Genomic DNA, 19,858 nt, shown 5'->3' with positions numbered 1-19,858 from the left:
GTGTGCACTTGGGTGAGGGTGCTCTGAAGGGAGGGAAGGAATGCTTTTAACTCTTAGTCCACACTGGCTGTGTTACCTGTCACATCTGAAAGCTTAACCACAGTGGATGGGACTCACTATCACATGTTCTATGTAACCCCAATCAACTGTCAAGGCCTTTCTACAGTAACCTGTTCTAGGAATAATTAAAATTAATATGCTCTAAGCAGTTAGGATCACTGAATCACGTCCACTGGTATGGTGGCTTTTATTACACATCCCTGGCACTGAAAATTCAAACAGTATTAAACTACCTCAGCTTTGAGAGAAATGCCTCCAATTTTGATAATTAATCTTAGTCACGCTTCATACTGAAACATCTTTGAATAGACACTATTTATGCTACTATTACACTGAAGCAACTCTAAACCCTTCAGAAGTAATTCTGTGAATCCTTTTCTGTGACTGAAAGTAAAACATGTTATCTTACTCCAAAGAATAGTGGCTATCCATAGTATTTAACAAAGGGTGTAATCTTTTCTGGGTAGACACAAATGTTGAAAGAAGATTACCATCTTAAATTTTTAAAAAATAGTATCTATAATTTTTGTGGAAGTCTGGCATTGACTATGTTCTCAACATACCACATTTTGCCACATATAATGCGCATGTTTTTGCCCAAATTTTTAAGGGAAAAATAAGAATGCACATTACATGCATAGTACTAATTCCCATGTATGATTCACATGATACATGGGAATTAGTACTAAAACATGGGTGTGTATTACACACAGCAAACTACAATAGATATGCCTGTAACTTAAATTACTAAATTTAAAAGTTGGATTGTAAGTAAGTTTTGGGCGAGGGAAGAGGTATTTCTCCACAGTGAGAATTACACACACAATAGTTAGGTTCTCAGAGCAGCCCACAAAAGACATTTTAACTTGTGTTCTCCCTAAAACAGCAGTGATAATACTGTAGGACCAACAGTTAAAGTGATATCTCTATGAGGAAAGGCATTCAGAGTTCCCTTTGGGATGCCAGGAACCCTAAACTCTCCCTTTCAGGCAATGAAAGTCAAGGTTCTCATTGTTCAAGCAGGCTTGAGTATGTCCGTGGTGTGGCCTTTGGGGAGGAGGGTCTCTGTGCTGAACATCAAGTCCGGGAAGGCAAAGTGAGGGAAGGAACACACTGCTTGTGTAGACTGGGAGGAAAGTTTGGGCAGACAGCAGTGGAAGAGAGGGTTCCGGGGAGCGAGCGGGAGTGTGGGGCTTGGGGAGGTGATGGAAGGTGCTGAAGAGCATGGACCACCAGTTTTTCAGCACCTCTTCCCATCTCCTTTGCATCCCCAAATTTCTTCTACTTCTGTCCTTTACCCTCCTTTGGAAGGCTGTGAGGGGAAGGACTGAGAGGAAATGGATGGCTACAGCAGTGTCTGTGCAGTAAGAGGAGAGAAGAAGGGGAGGCAATTACCAGGAAGAAATAAAGTGGAAGAGATACAGTCTTCTAGTTGGAGATAAGGGGTGGGTTTTTCACCACAACATGTATGTTCATGAATCAGAAGCTTGTCTGTGTGGCTCATGCATAGGCCCAAAGTAAAGAGAAAACAATATTTACTACCCCAAAGTGGAAGAACACTTAGAAAATTAAATTAACTTGAGACTTTGCAAATGCTTCCATTGTTAAACACAACCTTTTAAAAAAAGTATATTTGAAAAATTCATTGCACCCCTGTTGTACTTTGCCAGGTACAGTCTTTATATCAAAGATACTGGAATCCAGAATAAGTATCTGCTCAGATTTTTTTAAGAAGTCACACATCAAGCCCTGGCTGGCGTAGCTCAGTGGATAGAGCTCAGGCTGCGAACCAAAGTGTCGCAGGTTCAATTCCCAGTCAGGGTACATGCCTGGGTTGCAGGCCATGACCCCCAGCAACCACACATTGATATTTATCTCTCTCTCTCTGTTTCTCCCTCCCTTCCCTCTCTAAAAAAATAAATAAATAAAATTTTAAAAAAAAGAAGTCACACATCTCAAATCCTATTGCAGAAATTTGGGTGCAGTCACCAGTTTCATGCAAGGTAGCCTACTTCAAACAGTGGGTATCCTTCAAACAAGATTACACCCAGAACGAATTCACTAATCTTCCCTTTTCTTGACTACTTGCTACAGATATTAACAAGTGCTCATTCTTTAGCTGTAACATAAGCACAACATAAAAAACATATGCTTTTGTCTACTTTAAGCTCAAAAGCTCATCACTTTCACTACTAAGCAGTTTGACATAGATTGAAAACCTAACTTACAAACAAGAATATTAATTATTTTAAACAATGTCTGGAATTAGCACCTCTTTCCACAAATTATTTGAATAATGAAATTAGCCTCACATTCTTCAAATATTGCACAATTAGAATTTTTGCTTACATACTTTATTTTTGCTCCCTAGAGAGACCTATTTGGTCCTGTTGGATATAAACACAGTGCTGGAGAAAATGGTGGGAGCTGAGAAGTCTCTCCGGGGCTCTTCACTACAAATGAGAAAATACTTCTTCTCTCAGCCACTTCTTCCCTGGCAGAGCACACTGTTTGGAAGCACTAGTTTATGTGAGGTCAAAATAGGGAGAGGGGAAGTCTTGGCTGGTGAACAGAGTCCCAGGCTGGGTTTAACTATAATTTCCCTATCTCACTGGGACATATTTAAGGCTGTTGCTTTAACCATGTTTTAACCTAATTTTTATCAACAAACTAAAGAATACACCCTAAAGAATATCTGAAAATTCTACTAGGGATTCAGAAACTATATAGAAAGTGATGTTCTGAATACTCCTGTTATCTATTTCATAAAACTCATTTCCAATCTTCATGCAAGTTTTGGTGATTATGCTCAAATAAACTTTTATGCAGTTTAAAATGGGGGGTTTGCCCTAGCTGGCATAGCTCAGTGGATTGAGTGCGGGCTGCAAACCAAAGTGTCACAGGTTTGATTCCCAGTCAGGGCACATGCCTGGGTTGCAGGCCACAGCCCCCAGCAACCGCATATTGATGTTTCTCTGTCTCTTTCTCCTTCCCTCTCTAAAAATAAATAAATAAAATCTTTTAAGAAATGGAGGGGTTTTCCTGATGCCTCAGGAAGTCCAACAGCGTCCTCTGAGAGCCTCAGGGCAGTCGGGTGATCATGGCTGTCTCAGGCAAAGGGCTGTCAGAAGCAACTGAGGACAGAGGTGTAGTTTCAGTCAAGTTTGGTATAAAGTGCTCAGAATCTCTTCCCACTTGGCAGGGAAAATTCCTATGGATTTCAACTAGAGAACACATAGCTAGAAAAGGGGAAAAATAAGAACATGACTCATCTAATCCTACATGTTTAGGATACCTACTCAGTCTCTTCATTTATGATAATGCTCCAAAGAAAGAGATGCCATTGCTTTAAAACATGTATTGTCTCATTTATAAACATTAGTCAACTTGTGTGTTATGACTAGAATGCTGTCTAAATTTCTAAGTTTCATAAGAAACACACAAAAATGGTAGTGTTATTTACTTAACCTTCAAAATATCACTTGTTTTACCTCTGTATTAACAACTTCCATAGGTCTTCTCTTGATTTCTCCTATGTCCAAGTAACTGTAGAGAAAAAAAAAAACAATAAGGGTTTCGTTTATGGCATTTGAGCCAGTCGCATAAGTTTGTTTCTAAAAATTATTAAATAGCAAAGCATGCCATAGGAAATACTTAAGCCTAAAGAGAAAATCAGTTGTTACTGATTAAAAGCAATTACAGTAGAAAAAGCTTTCAGCATCACCAACCAGAGCTGACACATGTCTACCCTAAACTTCAACATAACTGAAATCTTAGAATTACACACTTCTATTGGGAAACATTTCCCCCAAAATGGTTAGCTACTCTATATATATACATGGCATATATATACATCTAATTCTTACATCAACTTAGATATAAAAAGCAGTTTGAGTGTAAGGCTGCTTAACAGATCCATTAATCACAGACTTTAGGTTTTAAAAATGTACAGAGAGCATGCATTAGAATAACTGTAAAAGACTGGGATATCTTTTTCCCTATAAGAGCACTTTAATGATACAGAAATACTCAGCCATGTGGGATGATTTAGTGATTGGTTCAAATGACACACAGACAGGTGGACTAGTTAACCTTTGGAGACATCTATTATTCTATTACAATTTGTTACAGATATTAACTAGTGCTCATTCTTTAGCTATAGCATAAGCACAACCTGACAATTTTATACCTATGTCAACTTCAAGCTATAAGCCCAACACTGTGATCTGGTTTCACTGTACTTCATACATAGAAGGTGCTAAATAAGTGCTTTAATATAAAAATAAGTATAAATCTAGCATTTAATTTATAACCTTAGATAGAAAGATAAATAGGTAGATTCTCTACCTCAACTACCATAATTGCTGAGCTGCAAAAAAAAAGGTTATATTAGAATTAATTTTGGCTATGTTTCATTATTGTTATTTGCTTCTTTGGACAGAATGCTTTAGTGAATCCATACCTCTGGAAATTGCTATATATTTACCTCACGTAACAGTATTTATACAAGGCAGTACAAATTCTTCTCTGATTAGCAATAAATGGCTCTTTTGCAAATCTGCAGGGACTGGTTTCTGATTTTAAAGAAAAAGTTCTGTCATGTGGAGGAAAGTGATCACAGACCCACAAGATGAATCTAGTAGAGTCAATTTCCAAAAATGCACAGGAAAAATAACAAATCTCTAGAATTCTCTGCTATTAAACAAAGGTTAAGTAGCTACCTGAAGTTTCATACGGTTACAAAAGTATTAGAAAAAATCTAAGTAAAAGAAATTCACGAATCAAGTTGATCATTTTCACTTGAAAAATATGTTTCCACTGTTGCTCTCTTCCCCAACATCATCCAGGCTCTAAATGACATGAATTACCCTTTATATCTTTTGGACTTTCTTTTTTTCTGCCAGGTGATTCATTTGTTATATAAACTTACAACTACTAAGCTTCAAATATATTCAGGACTTAAATCATCTTGGCTTCCATCAGTATAACCATAGATACTACTACTTTAACACAAATAAACTATTCATCTGTCAGCATGGAAAACTAACAATGGATACTGTTATAGCAAGCTCACTGTGTGTGTGTGTGTGTGTGTGTGTGTGTGTGTGTGAATTAAAAGCCAAAGTAACTATGCAAATCTCTATAAAGAGTGATTTTGAAGCATACCTTGTATTTGTTTTGGAACTGTACCTGTTTTTAATCTTTTGACCTGGTAGTGCCGAATAAACAAGTGAACATAAATTACCAAAGTAAGTCTACAATTTTAAGCTGTTAGTAGATTCTGAAGCAGATTTCCATTCCCATGATGTTATTTTATATGAAAGTTATTTAATGAAAATACACAAAGTATATGATAAAAGGAACTGGACATAGAGATGCTTTACATTTATGTAACATTTTGGTGTTTACAAAACATGTTCCCATCCATAGCCAATTACTTTTATCACAACCCTGTGAGGTAGAAACAATTATATTCCTTTTCTGTATTAGGATACTGCCCATCTGAGTCCAGAGGCTTGCCCAAGGAGCTAATAAACAGCTCAGTCTCAAGTCTCCTGATTTTCAGTTGTAAGTTTTAAGTTTCTTTGAAGCGCACTTTTCATTTAGCATTTTTCTACAAGGTTAGACAAATAGTGCTAAAAGAGGTTTCAGGGAAGGGAAAACTAAATCCAAATGCATCCCTCACCTTCCATAAAAAAAATGTCTGGCATAATAAAAGTATAATACCTAGAACTCAATTTAAACAAACTTAGGAAAGGAAGAATGACATTAGACAACTTTAATGATACCTAGAAAAAAATTTCTATACAGTTAAAATTAGGATTCACAAGCACAGATTTTATGGTAAAGATTTCTTTTCAATATCTTGAAGTCCAAGCTGAATTTTAATTAAAATGTTATATTAAAAACTATGGAATATAGAGTTTTCATGTGATCCAGCCATTCCACTTCTAGGTATACACCCAAGATAAATGAAAACTTGTACCTGATTGTTCAAAGCAGCATTATTCATAAGAACCAAAAGTGAAACGATCCAAATATCCATCAACTGATTAATGGATAAATAAAATGTGGTATATCCATACTATGGAATACTATTTAATGATTTAAAAAAATGAAGTACTGATACATACTACAACATGGATGATCCCTGAAAATATTATGTGAGGTGAAAGAATCAAGAAATACAAAAAGCCACAAATTGTATGGTTCCATTTATATGAGCATCCAGAACAGACAAATTCATAGAGACACAAGTAGATTATTGGTACCAGAGGATGGGGAGAAGGGGAAATAAGGAGGCACAGGGTTTCTTTTCACGGTGATGGAAATGTTGTAACATTAGTTTGTGGTGATGGGTGAACAACTCTGTAAATATACCAAGACCCACTGAAATGGACAAGGTTTATATTACATAAACCGCATCTCAATAAAGTTGTTAAAAAGAAAATAACCTACAGAATATTGACTTCTCCCTGTCATACAATACTCACCCATACCAGAAATAATTTCTCTCAACTCTGAACTGCCACATAACTTTGTTTTTCTAGCTGTACCTATTCTGTTGTGCTCTACATTAAAACTGCTGGTGTGCACATAGTTTCTCTTGTTAGATTGCAAACGCTGCAAGAACGACAAGGACTCATGTCTTGTTCATCTTAGTTCCCTTCACAGACCTAAACACAATTTGATGATTCACTGAGCAAGCTCAGCAACTGAGGATGAGCAGCAATAATGGCTCCTGTCCTTGAGGGTCTAGCCATCAGTTACTTAGAGAAAGACATGTGGACAAACACAGTGAGCCAATCAACTTTATGCCAATAGCACAAACACGCAGGTGGTGGGGGGACGGCCACAGTGGAGCGTGGTCAGCTCTACCTGGAATGAAAGGTTGAAAGCATTTAAACGGGGGCGGGGTGATGCAGAGAGCAATGTTCTCCTCTGGTAATTATATAGCATTCAATGCTTAAAAATTATTTTAACTAAAAAGACAGGTTCCAAGCAAAATGGGGGGGAGTATAAAAAGGAAAAAGAAAAAACAACAAAATGCTAAGTACCCGTTTGGCCACATTTTTTTTTTAAAGATTCCTGTTCCTTACGCATGAGCTTTACGATTGCTCCTCTTGCCACCCAAGTGAAACTGCTTCTCCATCACGCTTTCAGCCTCTAACACCAACTGCAGCGGGAGCTCTGAGCAGCACTAACCCGCGCGGTCACAGTCCCCGAACCCACTGAGGTTTGGCTGAAGTGCGGGGCGGGGCGGGGGTGGAGGGGGGAGTGGCATTCCTTTCCCCGCGCCAACCGCACACCTTGGGCGCCCAGAAATGGTGGACGGTGGGACTCACGGACTTACTTGAGTTTCTTGAAGGCCTCCGGGCCCCCAGCCACGTAGTTGCCCCCGCTCTGGATCTGGTCTAGCTTACGGATGCGATGGCCGGTGCGCGGGGTGTAGAGATTCCTGACAGCCCCAAAGGGCGCCTGGACGCCGCCCGTCACCTCTTTCAGAAAGATGTCGAAGCTGGACACTTTTTTCTCGTGAATGACGACGCGGCGCCCCGCGAAGAAAGGGTCCCCGTTGCGGTACACCAGCACGCTCTTGACCACCGGCTGGGCGCGGTGGCTGGCCCGGGCGCGGGTGCCGTTCATCCTCCCGCCGCCGCCGCCGCCGCGGGCAGGCGCTCAGGGTCCCGCTGCCCCGCGGCCTCGCCGCACCCGCCGGGTCGCGGGCTGCAAGGACAGGAGACAGTCAGACCGGGGTCAGAGCGAGCAACGGCCGAGCGAGCGGCCGGCGTGCGCCCCGCGGACAGCCCACGGGCGGCCCCGCTCGGGGCGCCCCGTCTAGCACTTCACGGGCCCGCAGCCAATCAGCGGCCGCCGTGCGCGCCGCACCTGCCGTAGCGCGCTGGCAGCGCCCAGGTACGACCACCTGGGACAGCAGCCGCGTGGGCGCAGGAAGGAGAGGTGGGGACCCAGACGTTAGGAAGAAAATGAGACTCAATTTCTCATGCCATATTTGCGTTATTCCTTGCAAAAACCTTCATTTTCTATCTCTGCTTACTCCCCCACCTCCGAACCTCCTGCTGACTCTCAAATTAAAGCAATTAAGACGACGCTGGAACTGCCCAGATAATTCTCCGCGGCAGAGTGAACTCGGAAGTCGCTCTGACGGAGACCCGAGCGTCCCGGACCCGCCGCCCCTCCCGACGGCCGGCCCCCCGCGGCGGGTCTCCCACCCGCGCCCCCCCCCTCGCCCCCAGAGGGCGGGCGGCGCGCGCAGGAGAGCAAGGGCAGGACTGCCGGGTCCCTACCGACGCCGTGGGGCCTGTGGGGGAGGGGCGCGAGCGGAGCCGGCCGGGTTGTCGCAGCCGAGCAGTGACCTCCGAGGCGCCGGGCGTCGCTCGCGCTGCTCGTGCCGCTGCCGTCGCCTCCGAGGGCCCGCTCGCCCCGCTGGGACCCAAGTTGTTAGTTCCCGCCGTTCCCATAGCAACTGCAACTGGGGAGCAGGGTTCCTGGACTGGGCCCGGCGCTGGCCCGGAGCCCTGAGCATTCCCACAGCCTAGGGCAAAGGCCAGAAAGAAGTACAGAGATTTGGGGGCTGAAGCGAAGCTTAGAGGCCCCGTATAAATAGACGCCGACTGTGCCAGGCACCGTGCTAGGTAGGAGTTGGGGAAACAGCAGTGAAGAGAGTACGGGGCAGTAACTGGAGTGCCTACTACAGGCCTAGCTTTACGCCCAGCAAAGGCTTTTTCAGAGCCTCGAGAAGGCTGCACAGCTAGCTACACAGCTGCCTGTGCCCGGCAGCACACATCCATGCTATTTGTACAGATTAGTTCAGTGTATGGTAATTTAGTAAGGGAGAGGAGCTTTGTTCAGTCCACGCTGGGACAAACATTGTGGGATCAGGAACGTACTTTTTAAAAAACTGAAATCTTCCAGCTCACCTCTGCCAGTGTTCCATTTATTCCTAAGACCTTGGTACTATGTGTCATGGGCAGAATTGATTATTGAGTGTTTATAATTCATCATATATGAATAAAATAATCTTTATAAGTAACTAGCATTAATTGAACACTTACCATTTCCAGGCATTGTTAGGCACTTTACATAGATTATCTAATTCAACGTTCACGATAACCTTCAGAGGTAAATATCGTTCTCTACTCAAACGAGGAAACCGAGATGTAGAGAAACCGAAGGAACTTATAGTAAATCACAGCAAAAATTCAAACCCAGCCCTCTGATTCCAGAACCACCTAACACACCATGTGATACCAAACTGAAAGGCAAGCGTGTGGGGCACTGCAATCTGGGCAGAAACATTTTTATTAAAATTGCTTATATTAATGTCTTGTAAGTTAATAGTTTTCAAAAGAAGAGCAAAGAGAAGGGAGTATTACAGAGAGAAAAACAAGGAAATTTTGTGAGCTAGTTGTGGGTTGAGGGAATGGATGGGGAAAATATCTGCAAAAGCTCTACCAAGTAGCTTAATGAGGCAGAACACCTGTTTTTAAAGGTGGAAGGCAGTAAATCAAGCAGCCCTCCAAATAGTCCTCACTCCCCACAGCCTAGACCAGCCCAGTGAAAAATGAAAACACCTGGCCCCTTGTTTGAAAATTAAGCATTTTAAGATGGCAACAGCAGGGCATTAAACCTAGCACCTCTTCCTTCTGTGTGTGGGAACCTGCCACCAGCCCAGGAAGGCACCGCACACCTATATTCTAACTCCCACGACAGTTATCTCCTGCCCAGGGTTGCATCCAGAGCCTGGACCCGTTTATCCACTTTCCTCTTAGACAGTGATAATGTGGGGATGATGGTTTCCAGGGTGAAGAAGGCCTTGATCCGTAGCATTTGCCAACTTTTGTAGTTTAAGTACTGAAAACAAGACCAATTTCCAGCTACCACTCGGATGTCACTGATGGCAAGAGATGCTCAGTAGCATGCCATTATATATGGTACTTCTATCACACATGTAACCTCAGAGATAATAGTAAAATGTAGGTGGTGATGAGTTTTGAGTATTATTTTTGTTTTTAATGTAATGTAATTAATTGTATGCTTAACCATTTAATTTTTAATAAAAACCATGTTTAAAATTCCTGGAAATTTAACAGTTGACTCCCTCAAGGCACTCACTACAAGGCACTGTCAGGCCTGATCAAGAAGAAGCCATTTCAGATAGTTGCTGGGGGACCTTTGAGAACACACACAGAATGAATGAGAGGCAAGGGAGAGTTTTGTTTTAAAGCTGTCTCCGAAGTGTGTGGAAGACATAGAGAGTGAGAAATAGCAAAAGAGGATTCTTCAAGAAGATTCACTGTACATTAAAATATAATACCATAAAGATACTTGCCTTTTCCTCAAGAGCCTGAGTAAATCTCTAATATGCTTCCAATTATATTTCTCCTCCAAAATGATAATTATTTTAACATAACACTGCACTAAAAACAGACCACATTGCATCCTGGGTTTACAAGGGTTCTTCAATCACCAAATACTATCAGTTCTACTTAGGAATGTTTCTTAAACCTATTCGTTCATCTCAAAATCCACTCCTACTTTCTGAATTCAGAACACCATCACCCACTAAAAGGTCACCCTATCTCCAAATTTGTTTCTCTGCTAAACATTCTCCACAGAACACCCAGCCTGAAAGACTAGCAAAAAAAAAATCTATTTGAGTCACTTTCCAGCTTCCCATCTCTTCTTAATACACAAGGATCTGATTAAGACAACTCACACCACTGGGGAGAAGTAGAGAGGCCGGTAGGGGGAGTTAGCGGAAGCAATTGTGGACAGTCTAGGACAGGACTGGCTGAGAAACGGAATGCCTCCAGAGCCAATGGAAATAAAAAGAAGCCTGGCTGTCTGGCTCCTAAGCTGGCTCTCGGGCTCAGGCTGGGGCTTTTAGGCTCTTCTTCCTCAAGGATGCCAGGATGATGGTTCGGAAGTTCCCCACGTTTCCCAATAGATAGTCTTTGTATGGGAACTCTGGGCACCGCCTAGGATCAGGCTGGTGTGACAGCGGGTGGCAGGTTCATTCTTTGGGTGTTCTAGAGGAAAGAGGCTCTGAGACAGAAGCCTGCCATTCTTCCAAATTGGTGTCATTTTTATATATTATATTGTTTTCGTTTGTAAATTAATCCTACAGAAACATGATACTGTATTTTGCTGTATATAATGCACACCCACATTTTATATTTAGAAACAAAACCAACTATTGTATTATTTTGCATATGGATATCATTATTGCTTTCCAGAGTTACACTTTTAATGCATATGCATAAATAAAGAATTAAAAAACATTTCTATAGTAATGGAATTAGTACTACCCATGTATGCTGCACATCCTTATTTTTCCCTCAAAAATTTTGGCAAAAAGTGCATGGCAAAACAGGGAAAAAGATAGGAGAACAGAGGTGTTAGAGTCTAGCCTTAATTGATAGGCTTAAGTGATTAAAGCTATGACTTGATAGGCTTAAGTGATTGCTTTTAAATAAAGACTCCCTTCCTTTATCGCCAAACCTTTGCCTCTGGAATTTTTGCCTACAGGGCAGCAGGCAGCAGAACCCCAGTACTGCTTAATAACGTTCTCATAAGACTTACCCTTTGGCATTACAAAGTCAAGAATTACCCTTGCACTTCCTTGAATATTCCTTCATGGCCCCTTCTCCACCTCTGACACTCTTTCAGCTCCTTTCAAATAATACTTTCAGCCCCAACTGAAATATCATTTACCAGGAAAGCTTTCTATCCCCCTCCAAGGATCAGAATAGCCCTGCATGTATTATATACTTTTTCTCCATAGTTCTTATTATTGTAATTATAAATCTTTGTTTAATTATGTTTAATTGTCTTTTTATAGGTATATGTTTAATCTTTGTAGAATTAGATAGTTATATGTATAAATTCACTGAAAGAAAGGACCGGCCATTCTATTCATCAGCGTATCCACAGTGCCCAAGTAAAGAGGCTGGTATATCATGAGTACTGAATAATTATTTAATGAGTGAATGAATGCAAAATATATAAAGTTTAAAAATTAAGAGAAACTTTAGAAACTGCTCCTCTAGGAGGAAGCATATCTTCATATCAGCAAATAAAAAGTGTTGCACAACTAAAGAGATTCTAAAATTGCTTGGCTTTGGACAGAGAATGCAGAGCCAGGTGCGGAGGCGGGCCCCCACACAGGAAAGTGGGCTCTCTTACCGGCACTTAGATGCCATAATCTTTCAGGCCAATCAAGATGTTAATGAAATGCAGAATATATTATGCTAGGTTTTCTTTAAAGAGTGTCCGTGTTCGTATCTCAATCTCAGAAACAGCAAGAATTTCTGCTTCTTGAGAGTGTTTCCTGGATGCACACTGGGACAGCGGTGACGGTTTCTGACTTGCCCTGAATGTCCCCTGTGTGGTTAACACATTGCATCTGGTAAAGGCTAATTCTTCATGTCCATGAACTGGTTGCCTCCCCCAGTTGGCTTATTTAAAGTACCTAAAAGTGACTGTAAGATGGACCATTTTCAACTCCTATACATAACTAAATCATGTAGATTCTACCTGCTTAACAGGTCTTAAAGCCCTACCCTACCTTGGTTTAGAGCTTAGTAAAAATGCTGCTCTGTGCATTGCCACATGACTAAGACATTAAGAATAACAAAAACTAATAGTTTCCTTCTTCAGTTGATTTATTGATGTTTAGAGTATGAGATGAAAAATCACAATCTCCTGAAATAATAAACATTGAACCTTCTTTTATTTTAATATTGTTTCCTGTCACAAAGCAAACTCCAAAGAAACCTTTACCTATATATCTTTAAATTCCATATAAACCAAATATCACATTTCTCTAAGTTACTATTTTCTTCCTTTGAAAAACATTTACAATCTTATGTTAGGAGATTTCATATTACTGTAGTGAAAAAAAGTTGTCAGTTCACTAGCGCATGATCTGCAAGCCCATTAAAATGGCAAGTTCAGAGGCAGAGAGAAGGGAAGTTGAGAGAATTCACACTGAGGGCTTCTACTTTCTCTGTTACAGAAGGAAATATTATCTTGCCTGCCTCTTCCAGCATTTAGTATCATGGCAAAGGCAGGTGTTTAATAAATATTTCTTAAATGACTTCCTCTGAGAGTGAAGGGGGGTAGGGACATGAAAGAAGGGAGGCACCTTGAGAGTTGAAAAACTGCTATGATGTGCCTAGCATTGTTTGAGATGCCACTGTGGAATGCATGTGCTCACAGATGGCTTCTGCTTTTTAGTGATTCTTTAAAAAGATTTTAATAAAACTCCATTTCCAAAAACATGCTGAGCAAAATATCCTGAATCACTTTCCTTCTAAAACAACCAAAAATGCTAGATTTAATGTTTTGTTTAATGTTTATGTTTAATTTGTTAATTTTTGTTTAAAATTAAACAATGTTTAATTTTTTAAAAAATGCATTGCTAATTTGGCAAGAATGAAAAGAATTCAGAAAAGACAAGAGCTGAACGAAAACAGAAACCTTGGCAGGTTAGCGAGCCCTGAAACCAGCCTTCACCCTCAGTATCCCTGCCCCTGCCCTGGAGACGGGGAACCGCAGCTCTGACGGCTGCACGGGAAAGGAGTCTGTGTCCTTCCTAAGACAGGCAGTGTAAGTGGAGGCCCTCACGTGAATCTGCAGCCTGAAGTAGCTACATTTAAAAATTACATTTGTGATGCAGGCTGAGGTGGGAGGGAGGGATCAAAGAATTTCCCCTGATAATTCATAATTATAACAGTTGACTCCTGGGTAACTACTGAATCAAACTGCTCTACGTTCATGATCCAAACAATGTGAAGCAGAGAATGAAAGTGATTCTGGGTTGGCAAAGCCCTGAGATGGCTCAGAGAGTCAGCACAAAAACACAACAGACCAAAAAAAAACAAAAACCTACAAAGATTTCAGATACTGGACTTTATCCAGTAAGCGGCTAAAGTACTGGAATATCTGTACCATAAAATACTATTCACTCATTAAAAGTGCTGATGCATTTACAACATGGATAAAGTTTTAGAAGCTTACACACACTGTATTATATGATCTCATGTATATAAAATGTCCAGAACAGGTAAATCCACAGACATAAAGTTGATTAGTAGTTACCAGAAGATGGGGGGAGGGGAAATCGGAAGGGAAAGTGTATCTTTTGGAGATGATGGACATGTTTTATAATTAGATAGTGGTGGTGATTGTATAATATTGTGAATATAATAAAAACCACTGAACGGTCCATGTCTTTGTATTATTGTTAATATTTTATACCCCTCACATACATTTAAAATATTATTGTTATATATTCAAAATTTAGTAATAATCCTTTTAAAAAAAGAGTTGAGATGAATAAGTTTATTCTTATTTGGAAGGAAGAAAGGGAGGAAGAAAGGGGTTGCCAGGGAGGTGGGGAAAGAAGAGGAGGACAAAGGGGGAGGGAGAGGAACCACCAGGAGTGTACAAGTAAGATTCTAGGTGCATGTGGTATTCAATAAGAAGAGATTAATGGGAGCAATAACAATCAGGGAGGGCCACCCAGAGGAGGTGAGTCTTCACCTCAAAGAGTTGAAGAATTGTTTGGATGTGATACAAGAAAGAGATGGAGAGAAAATAAAAGGAGTCCTTGTGAGGGAAAGGAGATGAGCAGAGACAATATGGAGAAATAAAACTGGGAAGACTCCAAGAGGCAAATAGTCATCTGTCCCAGGCTTGCACAGGAGACAGAGAGATTTATGTCTGTTGGCAGCCTGTGCTGAAGGACAGGGATGCCACGTGGCAGAGTCCCATGATGGGGACCGGGTGAAAGCCAGGAAACATCAGTACAGCTGCCTAGGAGGAGGCCCAGCCTGTGGTGCCCAGTGTCCTCTCTGAGGAGCTGAAAGGAAGACCTGGACTTTCATGCCCTGGCGGGGGTAGCTAGAGCTCCCTGATCGTCCCTCGACTGTCTTGGGCAATCCAGGCTGAATACCCCTGCTCTGTCAGAAATGCCCCGTGGTGGCTGGGGAAAGCCCTGTTCTTCGTTTTCCAGAGCTTGATTATGTGGAATCTGGAATTCCTTGAGAATGAGGAACTCGTAGGCTTCCAACTGCCCCCTCCTCACTGATTCTGCTCCTGGGCTGGGATTTCCCTGAAGCTTCCCTCCCTGTGGAGTGAGGTGAGAAACCCTGAAAACCATATGCCCAGCGGCCCCATTAGAGTGTGCAGTGATTTGGGAATGTGGTTGTGCCCAAGAGGGATCTACAGAGCATCGCTGCTGCTGAGGGCCCTGGGAGACGGGGCCTCTCCCATGACCTTGCTCCCGCCGGGCTCCACTGTCATCCCTGGGTGATGGAACCAGCCGGCCAGGGGTGGGCTCAGTGTAAAATCTGACTCCTTACATATATGGGGGACAAGGGAAGTTCTAGAGGCAGATTAAACACATACTATAAATAAAGACAAAAATACTGCTATTCTGTCCTCATGGAATGCTTGGATAACAGGTTCTTGTATGGTTGAGTCTTGTCACACAGATCTCAGCCAAATGTTTATCTCATCAGAAAGGTCTTCTAATAACACCATGTAAAGTGCCCCCTAGCTACTATGTATCCCCATGTAAAACGTCACTGTTTGTCACTCTATTCTATTACCCGTCCACAGTACTTTCCACTCTCTAGGCTAGTGTCCAGGAGGATGGGCCATTGTATAGATTGTCACTGCTCTATCTGACGTGCTTGCAGCAGTGCCTAGCACATACTTGGTACTCAGTGAGTGAATGAATACTATGTATGGGTATGAGTAAAAGCAGAGAGATAAGAGCTGAGGGGAGAGGAGGATGGGCGGGGGAGGGAGGTGGAAGGCGAAGGAAGGGTGTCCCAGCCTGAGTCTTGGCTCTAGGTCCACCACAGGGATTCACCTATATCTGAGCATGTGTGGCAGACCGTTAGATGGGCCCAGTAGGAATGAGGTTTTGTGAGAAACTGAGGCATCTCCTGAGAAAAAGTACTCATCCTGAAGAAAAAGGTAGTAAGAGAAGAGTAAACTTGGTCCCAGTAACAACGCCTAGCTCAGGGGTGTCCAACCTGCAGCCCAAGATGGCTACAAATGTGGCCCGACACAAAATCATAAATTTACTTAAATCCTTTTTTTTGGCTCATCCATTTTCATTAGCGTTTATTTAATGTGTGGCCCAAGACAACTCTTCTTCCAGTGTGGCCCAGAGATGCCAAAAGGGTGGAGAAGGGCAAAGTTAGGCTTAGCTCTCATTTGTCAGCTTCCAGTCCCTGTGCAGCCACTCTGAGGAGTTAGACACAACTATAAGGAAAACCCGAAACAAGTATTTCACTGTAAGCTCTCTAAAGCGTTAAGCACAAAAAGCCCTTCTTTTATACTGTATGTAAAGTATAATGTGGGAGGGTGAGGGAGAAGGGAAGAGGCATTCCGAAGCAGGGAGCAGAGTTACCGTGGCAGAGCCTCCCTAGAACCCAAAGACCCTCACGTGGCACCCATGGCAGTGGTGTCTGGCCAGAGACTGTCATCCAACAGTGACAAAGGTGCCCAAGTGCCAGACCTTCACAAGCAGTGCAGGTCTCAGTAGTAACAGCACCAAAGAAGCTGCAGCAGGGGGTGAGGGTCAGCTAGAAGCTGTGCAAACTTAGGGGTTCACTCCCTGGGAACTCACAAAATAATTGGGAGGAACTTTGACGGGGTGGATATGGGGTGCACATGTACTTTTCATAGGAAGCAGGAGCTTTCCAAGTGGTGCCTAATTCTGACCAGTTTTACCCCTTGTCCCAACATCCCAACATGGTCTGGGAAAACATAGGGCTTTGAGCTGTGAGGACAAGGGAGAAAGGTATATGAAAAAACAAAAACCCTTAACAGAACCTTGTAAGAGTGAAAAATACAAGTTAGTAACTATTTTAAATATCAGTGTGGGTTTTTAAAGATGAGAAACCACTCTGCATTAGAAAGTTCCATGCAGAGATATTGAGATGCAGCATCTTTATGATTCTTTCACAAACACACAACTTCTCGAGCTGCCATTCTAAGGGTTATGATTAATGAGATCCTTTGACCAATAAGGCCACTTGTAAACTACAGAAATCCTCAAAGGGACTCATCAGTGACCCATGCCTTCTGGAGGCATTTAACTACCCATCTGGAGGTTTCCCTGTCTCTAGACAATTATTTCACAGCAAGGAAGAAAAAAATACTGCCTGAGGTTTTCAATGAGAATCAAATTCACTGGAGTCGATAAACATGTCGGATGACCTGTGGAGCTGCCGCAGGCCCGTTAGGCGCGGAACGTCGATCTCAGGGCTGTGCTCCCTACATTAGAGCGCATGTGGGTGTGAGCAAACCCCTGCGTTCCAGATGACAACAGACTCGACCTTGGAAACTGACTCACTCAATATTTCTTGGTAGTAGGAGAAAGATTAAGAAAAACTGCTGACTAGAGATATATTTTTAAATGTATACACATTGCACTGCATTCATCAAATTATTTAACTCTTTTGACTTAGGAAAATTTGCATCTATTTTACAGGGATGGTTTCAAAATGGACTTTAACTCGTTTCACTGAACTAACAGGTCAATATACTTCAAAATAGATTCTGTTGTTTTATTTATACATGAAATGTGTAAACTAGTTTTGAATCTTGGCTCCATCACTAATACCTGTGCTACCATGGGCATGTTACTTAACTTTTCTAAGCCTGAGTTTCCTCATTTATAAAATGAACAACATTTTTAAGATAAATCTTTCTTCTTTACTTGTGCAGGTGAGTATGGTTAATTCCCACCAACACATACACAACAAATGGCCAGACTCACAGAATGCAACAAAGCAGGGGGAAAACAACCCTGTCTTGCTGCAGTCATGAAGCCAGCTGCTACCTGAGGTGGACAGACACTGTCAGTGATCAACCCAGATCTTCTCGGATCCCTGGGACCCTGTGTGTCCCACCCCTGGCTTCTATGTGCCACATGTGTGACTCTTCTTCATAGGTGGGCTTCAGGTACTAGAATAGCATTATCTGACCTAACAGAGAACAAAGAGTGCCTGAGAATTTATTTGTCTCCTGCCACCTCCACCTACCAGCATCCCCCTTCTTTCCACTGTCCCTTACCCTCTAACCAGTGTGCAAGGGTACAAAAGCCAACCTCCCCTGCTTTGGGCTGGGCTAATTCTGAGGCATAAAGTATACTTCAGAGCTCTCTTGCAGAATCAAGTTGAAGCTGCCCTCGGTAGCATATTGTCTGAAATCATACCCTGCCCTAGCTTCTTATCCGTTACCCTGAAAGCATTTCTGTAATAAGTCACTGTATCCAAACCTGTGGCCCTTCCTACTCTCACATTCTGACTCTTTAACCTCCATTCCTGGGCCTTACCTGTCTACCTAGTTTGTTCATTTATTCATTCATTCATTCATTCATTCATTTATTCTTATCAAATACCAGCTCAGAACCTACTCTGGGCAAAGCACTATTTCTCATTTATACAGTAGAGCTAACAATCTGCCCTTTTTCTACCCCCCTCCACCTTTTGTTTCTCTTTTCTGGAGTTCCCAACACTCAACTGTATACCCTAGAAGGAAGGGAGAAAGGGAGAAGAGGACAAGAGAAGAAAGAAAAGGAAGAGAAGAAAGGTTTGGAGTTATCTGAGTTCAAGCAGTAGATCTTAGGAACACACATACACACACACAGCATCAGCTTCGTCTCATCCTCTCTCACCTGTGATAACATGCAAATTAGGACCAGGATGTGGTCAATTTTTTTAAGTTGTTAAGACATTCCTAATGCAACACTCAGCCAGTGTTGGGGCTAAAACAAAGTTGGCCTTTGGTACCTCCTCATCGGTCAATTTTCAGACCCACTTTCACTTAGGCACAGTGAAGGCACAATGTCTTCACCATCTAACCAACACTGAGAGGGTATTTTATTGAAGGGAGGAGACAGGAAGTCCTGCAATGATATGACAAGGTTTCTGGATCCCCTCAGATTCTTACAGAAATCTCGAACTATTTTAAAAGGATTGTCCTGCATTATGCTAAGTAAAATAAGTCAAAGACAAATAAAAATACCATATAATCTGACTTATATACAGAATCTACAAATGAAACAAAACACAAAACACCAAGCTCATAGGTATAGAGAACAGACTGGTGGTTGCCAGAGGTGGAGGGCAGGTTAAATGGGTGAAGGTAGTCAAAAGGCACAAACTTCCAGTTACCTAATCAGTCAGTCCTGGGATGTGATGTACGGGATGAATGACTATGGTAACGAGACTGCACTGCATAACTGAAAGTTGCTAAGAGAGTAGATCTTAAAAGTTCTCATCACAAGGAAAAAGATTTTGTGTGCAATTATATATGGTAACAGTTTTGTGGTGATTATTCCACAACATATACAAATATCAAGGCCATATATATGGCCTCCTTATTGAGAAGAATATATATGTATATTCTTCTCAGTAATAAAAAAGGACTGCCCTGGTCTACTATTTCAGAAACTCATTATGTTTCTCGATGGGGAAAAAAACAGATTTTTTTATACAAATTCTTTTTTCATGGTGGTTGCAAATGAACACCATTCTGTAAATAAATTCTCATTTGTCAAAATAAAAAATGTTACTTTATAGTTCCATTATGTTGCCATTTTTGAGTAGGGTACCCACTGTAATTTGGGGTTTAAAGTTTTCAAAAGAACACTTTTCCAAGTCCTAACATATGGTGCATAATATCAGCATGTTGTTCATCTGGTTATGAGTTTTTCCATTGTGCCAAGTATGTCTTGAAAAGGGGA

At 41.8% G+C, this 19,858-nt stretch overlaps 1 protein-coding gene across 4 annotated transcripts in view; it reads right to left on the bottom strand.

The window, feature by feature from the left end:
- Window positions 1-19,858, bottom strand: part of DCDC2 (doublecortin domain containing 2) — a 183,771-nt gene that overhangs the window by 161,320 nt on the left and 2,593 nt on the right. The window contains exons 1-3 of one of the 4 annotated variants that reach the window (XM_036026446.1): window positions 8,370-8,525; window positions 7,415-7,788; window positions 3,552-3,606 (exon numbers count right to left, since the gene is read on the bottom strand). In XM_036026446.1, the coding sequence (XP_035882339.1) occupies window positions 3,552-3,606; window positions 7,415-7,707 (348 nt within the window). In that variant the 5' untranslated portion in view covers window positions 7,708-7,788; window positions 8,370-8,525. Of the gene's footprint in view, window positions 1-3,551; window positions 3,607-7,160; window positions 7,267-7,414; window positions 7,865-8,369; window positions 8,526-19,858 lie in introns of those variants that run through there. The other 3 variants (XM_036026448.1, XM_028511125.2, XM_036026449.1) reach the window with 3 other exon arrangements.

The sequence above is a fragment of the Phyllostomus discolor genome, chromosome 5 (genome assembly GCF_004126475.2).
Source record: "Phyllostomus discolor isolate MPI-MPIP mPhyDis1 chromosome 5, mPhyDis1.pri.v3, whole genome shotgun sequence".
In the NCBI taxonomy this organism is placed as follows: domain Eukaryota; kingdom Metazoa; phylum Chordata; class Mammalia; order Chiroptera; family Phyllostomidae; genus Phyllostomus; species Phyllostomus discolor.
Note: the sequence above shows the minus strand (reverse complement) of the source record. Positions and strands in the feature narration are given on the sequence as shown.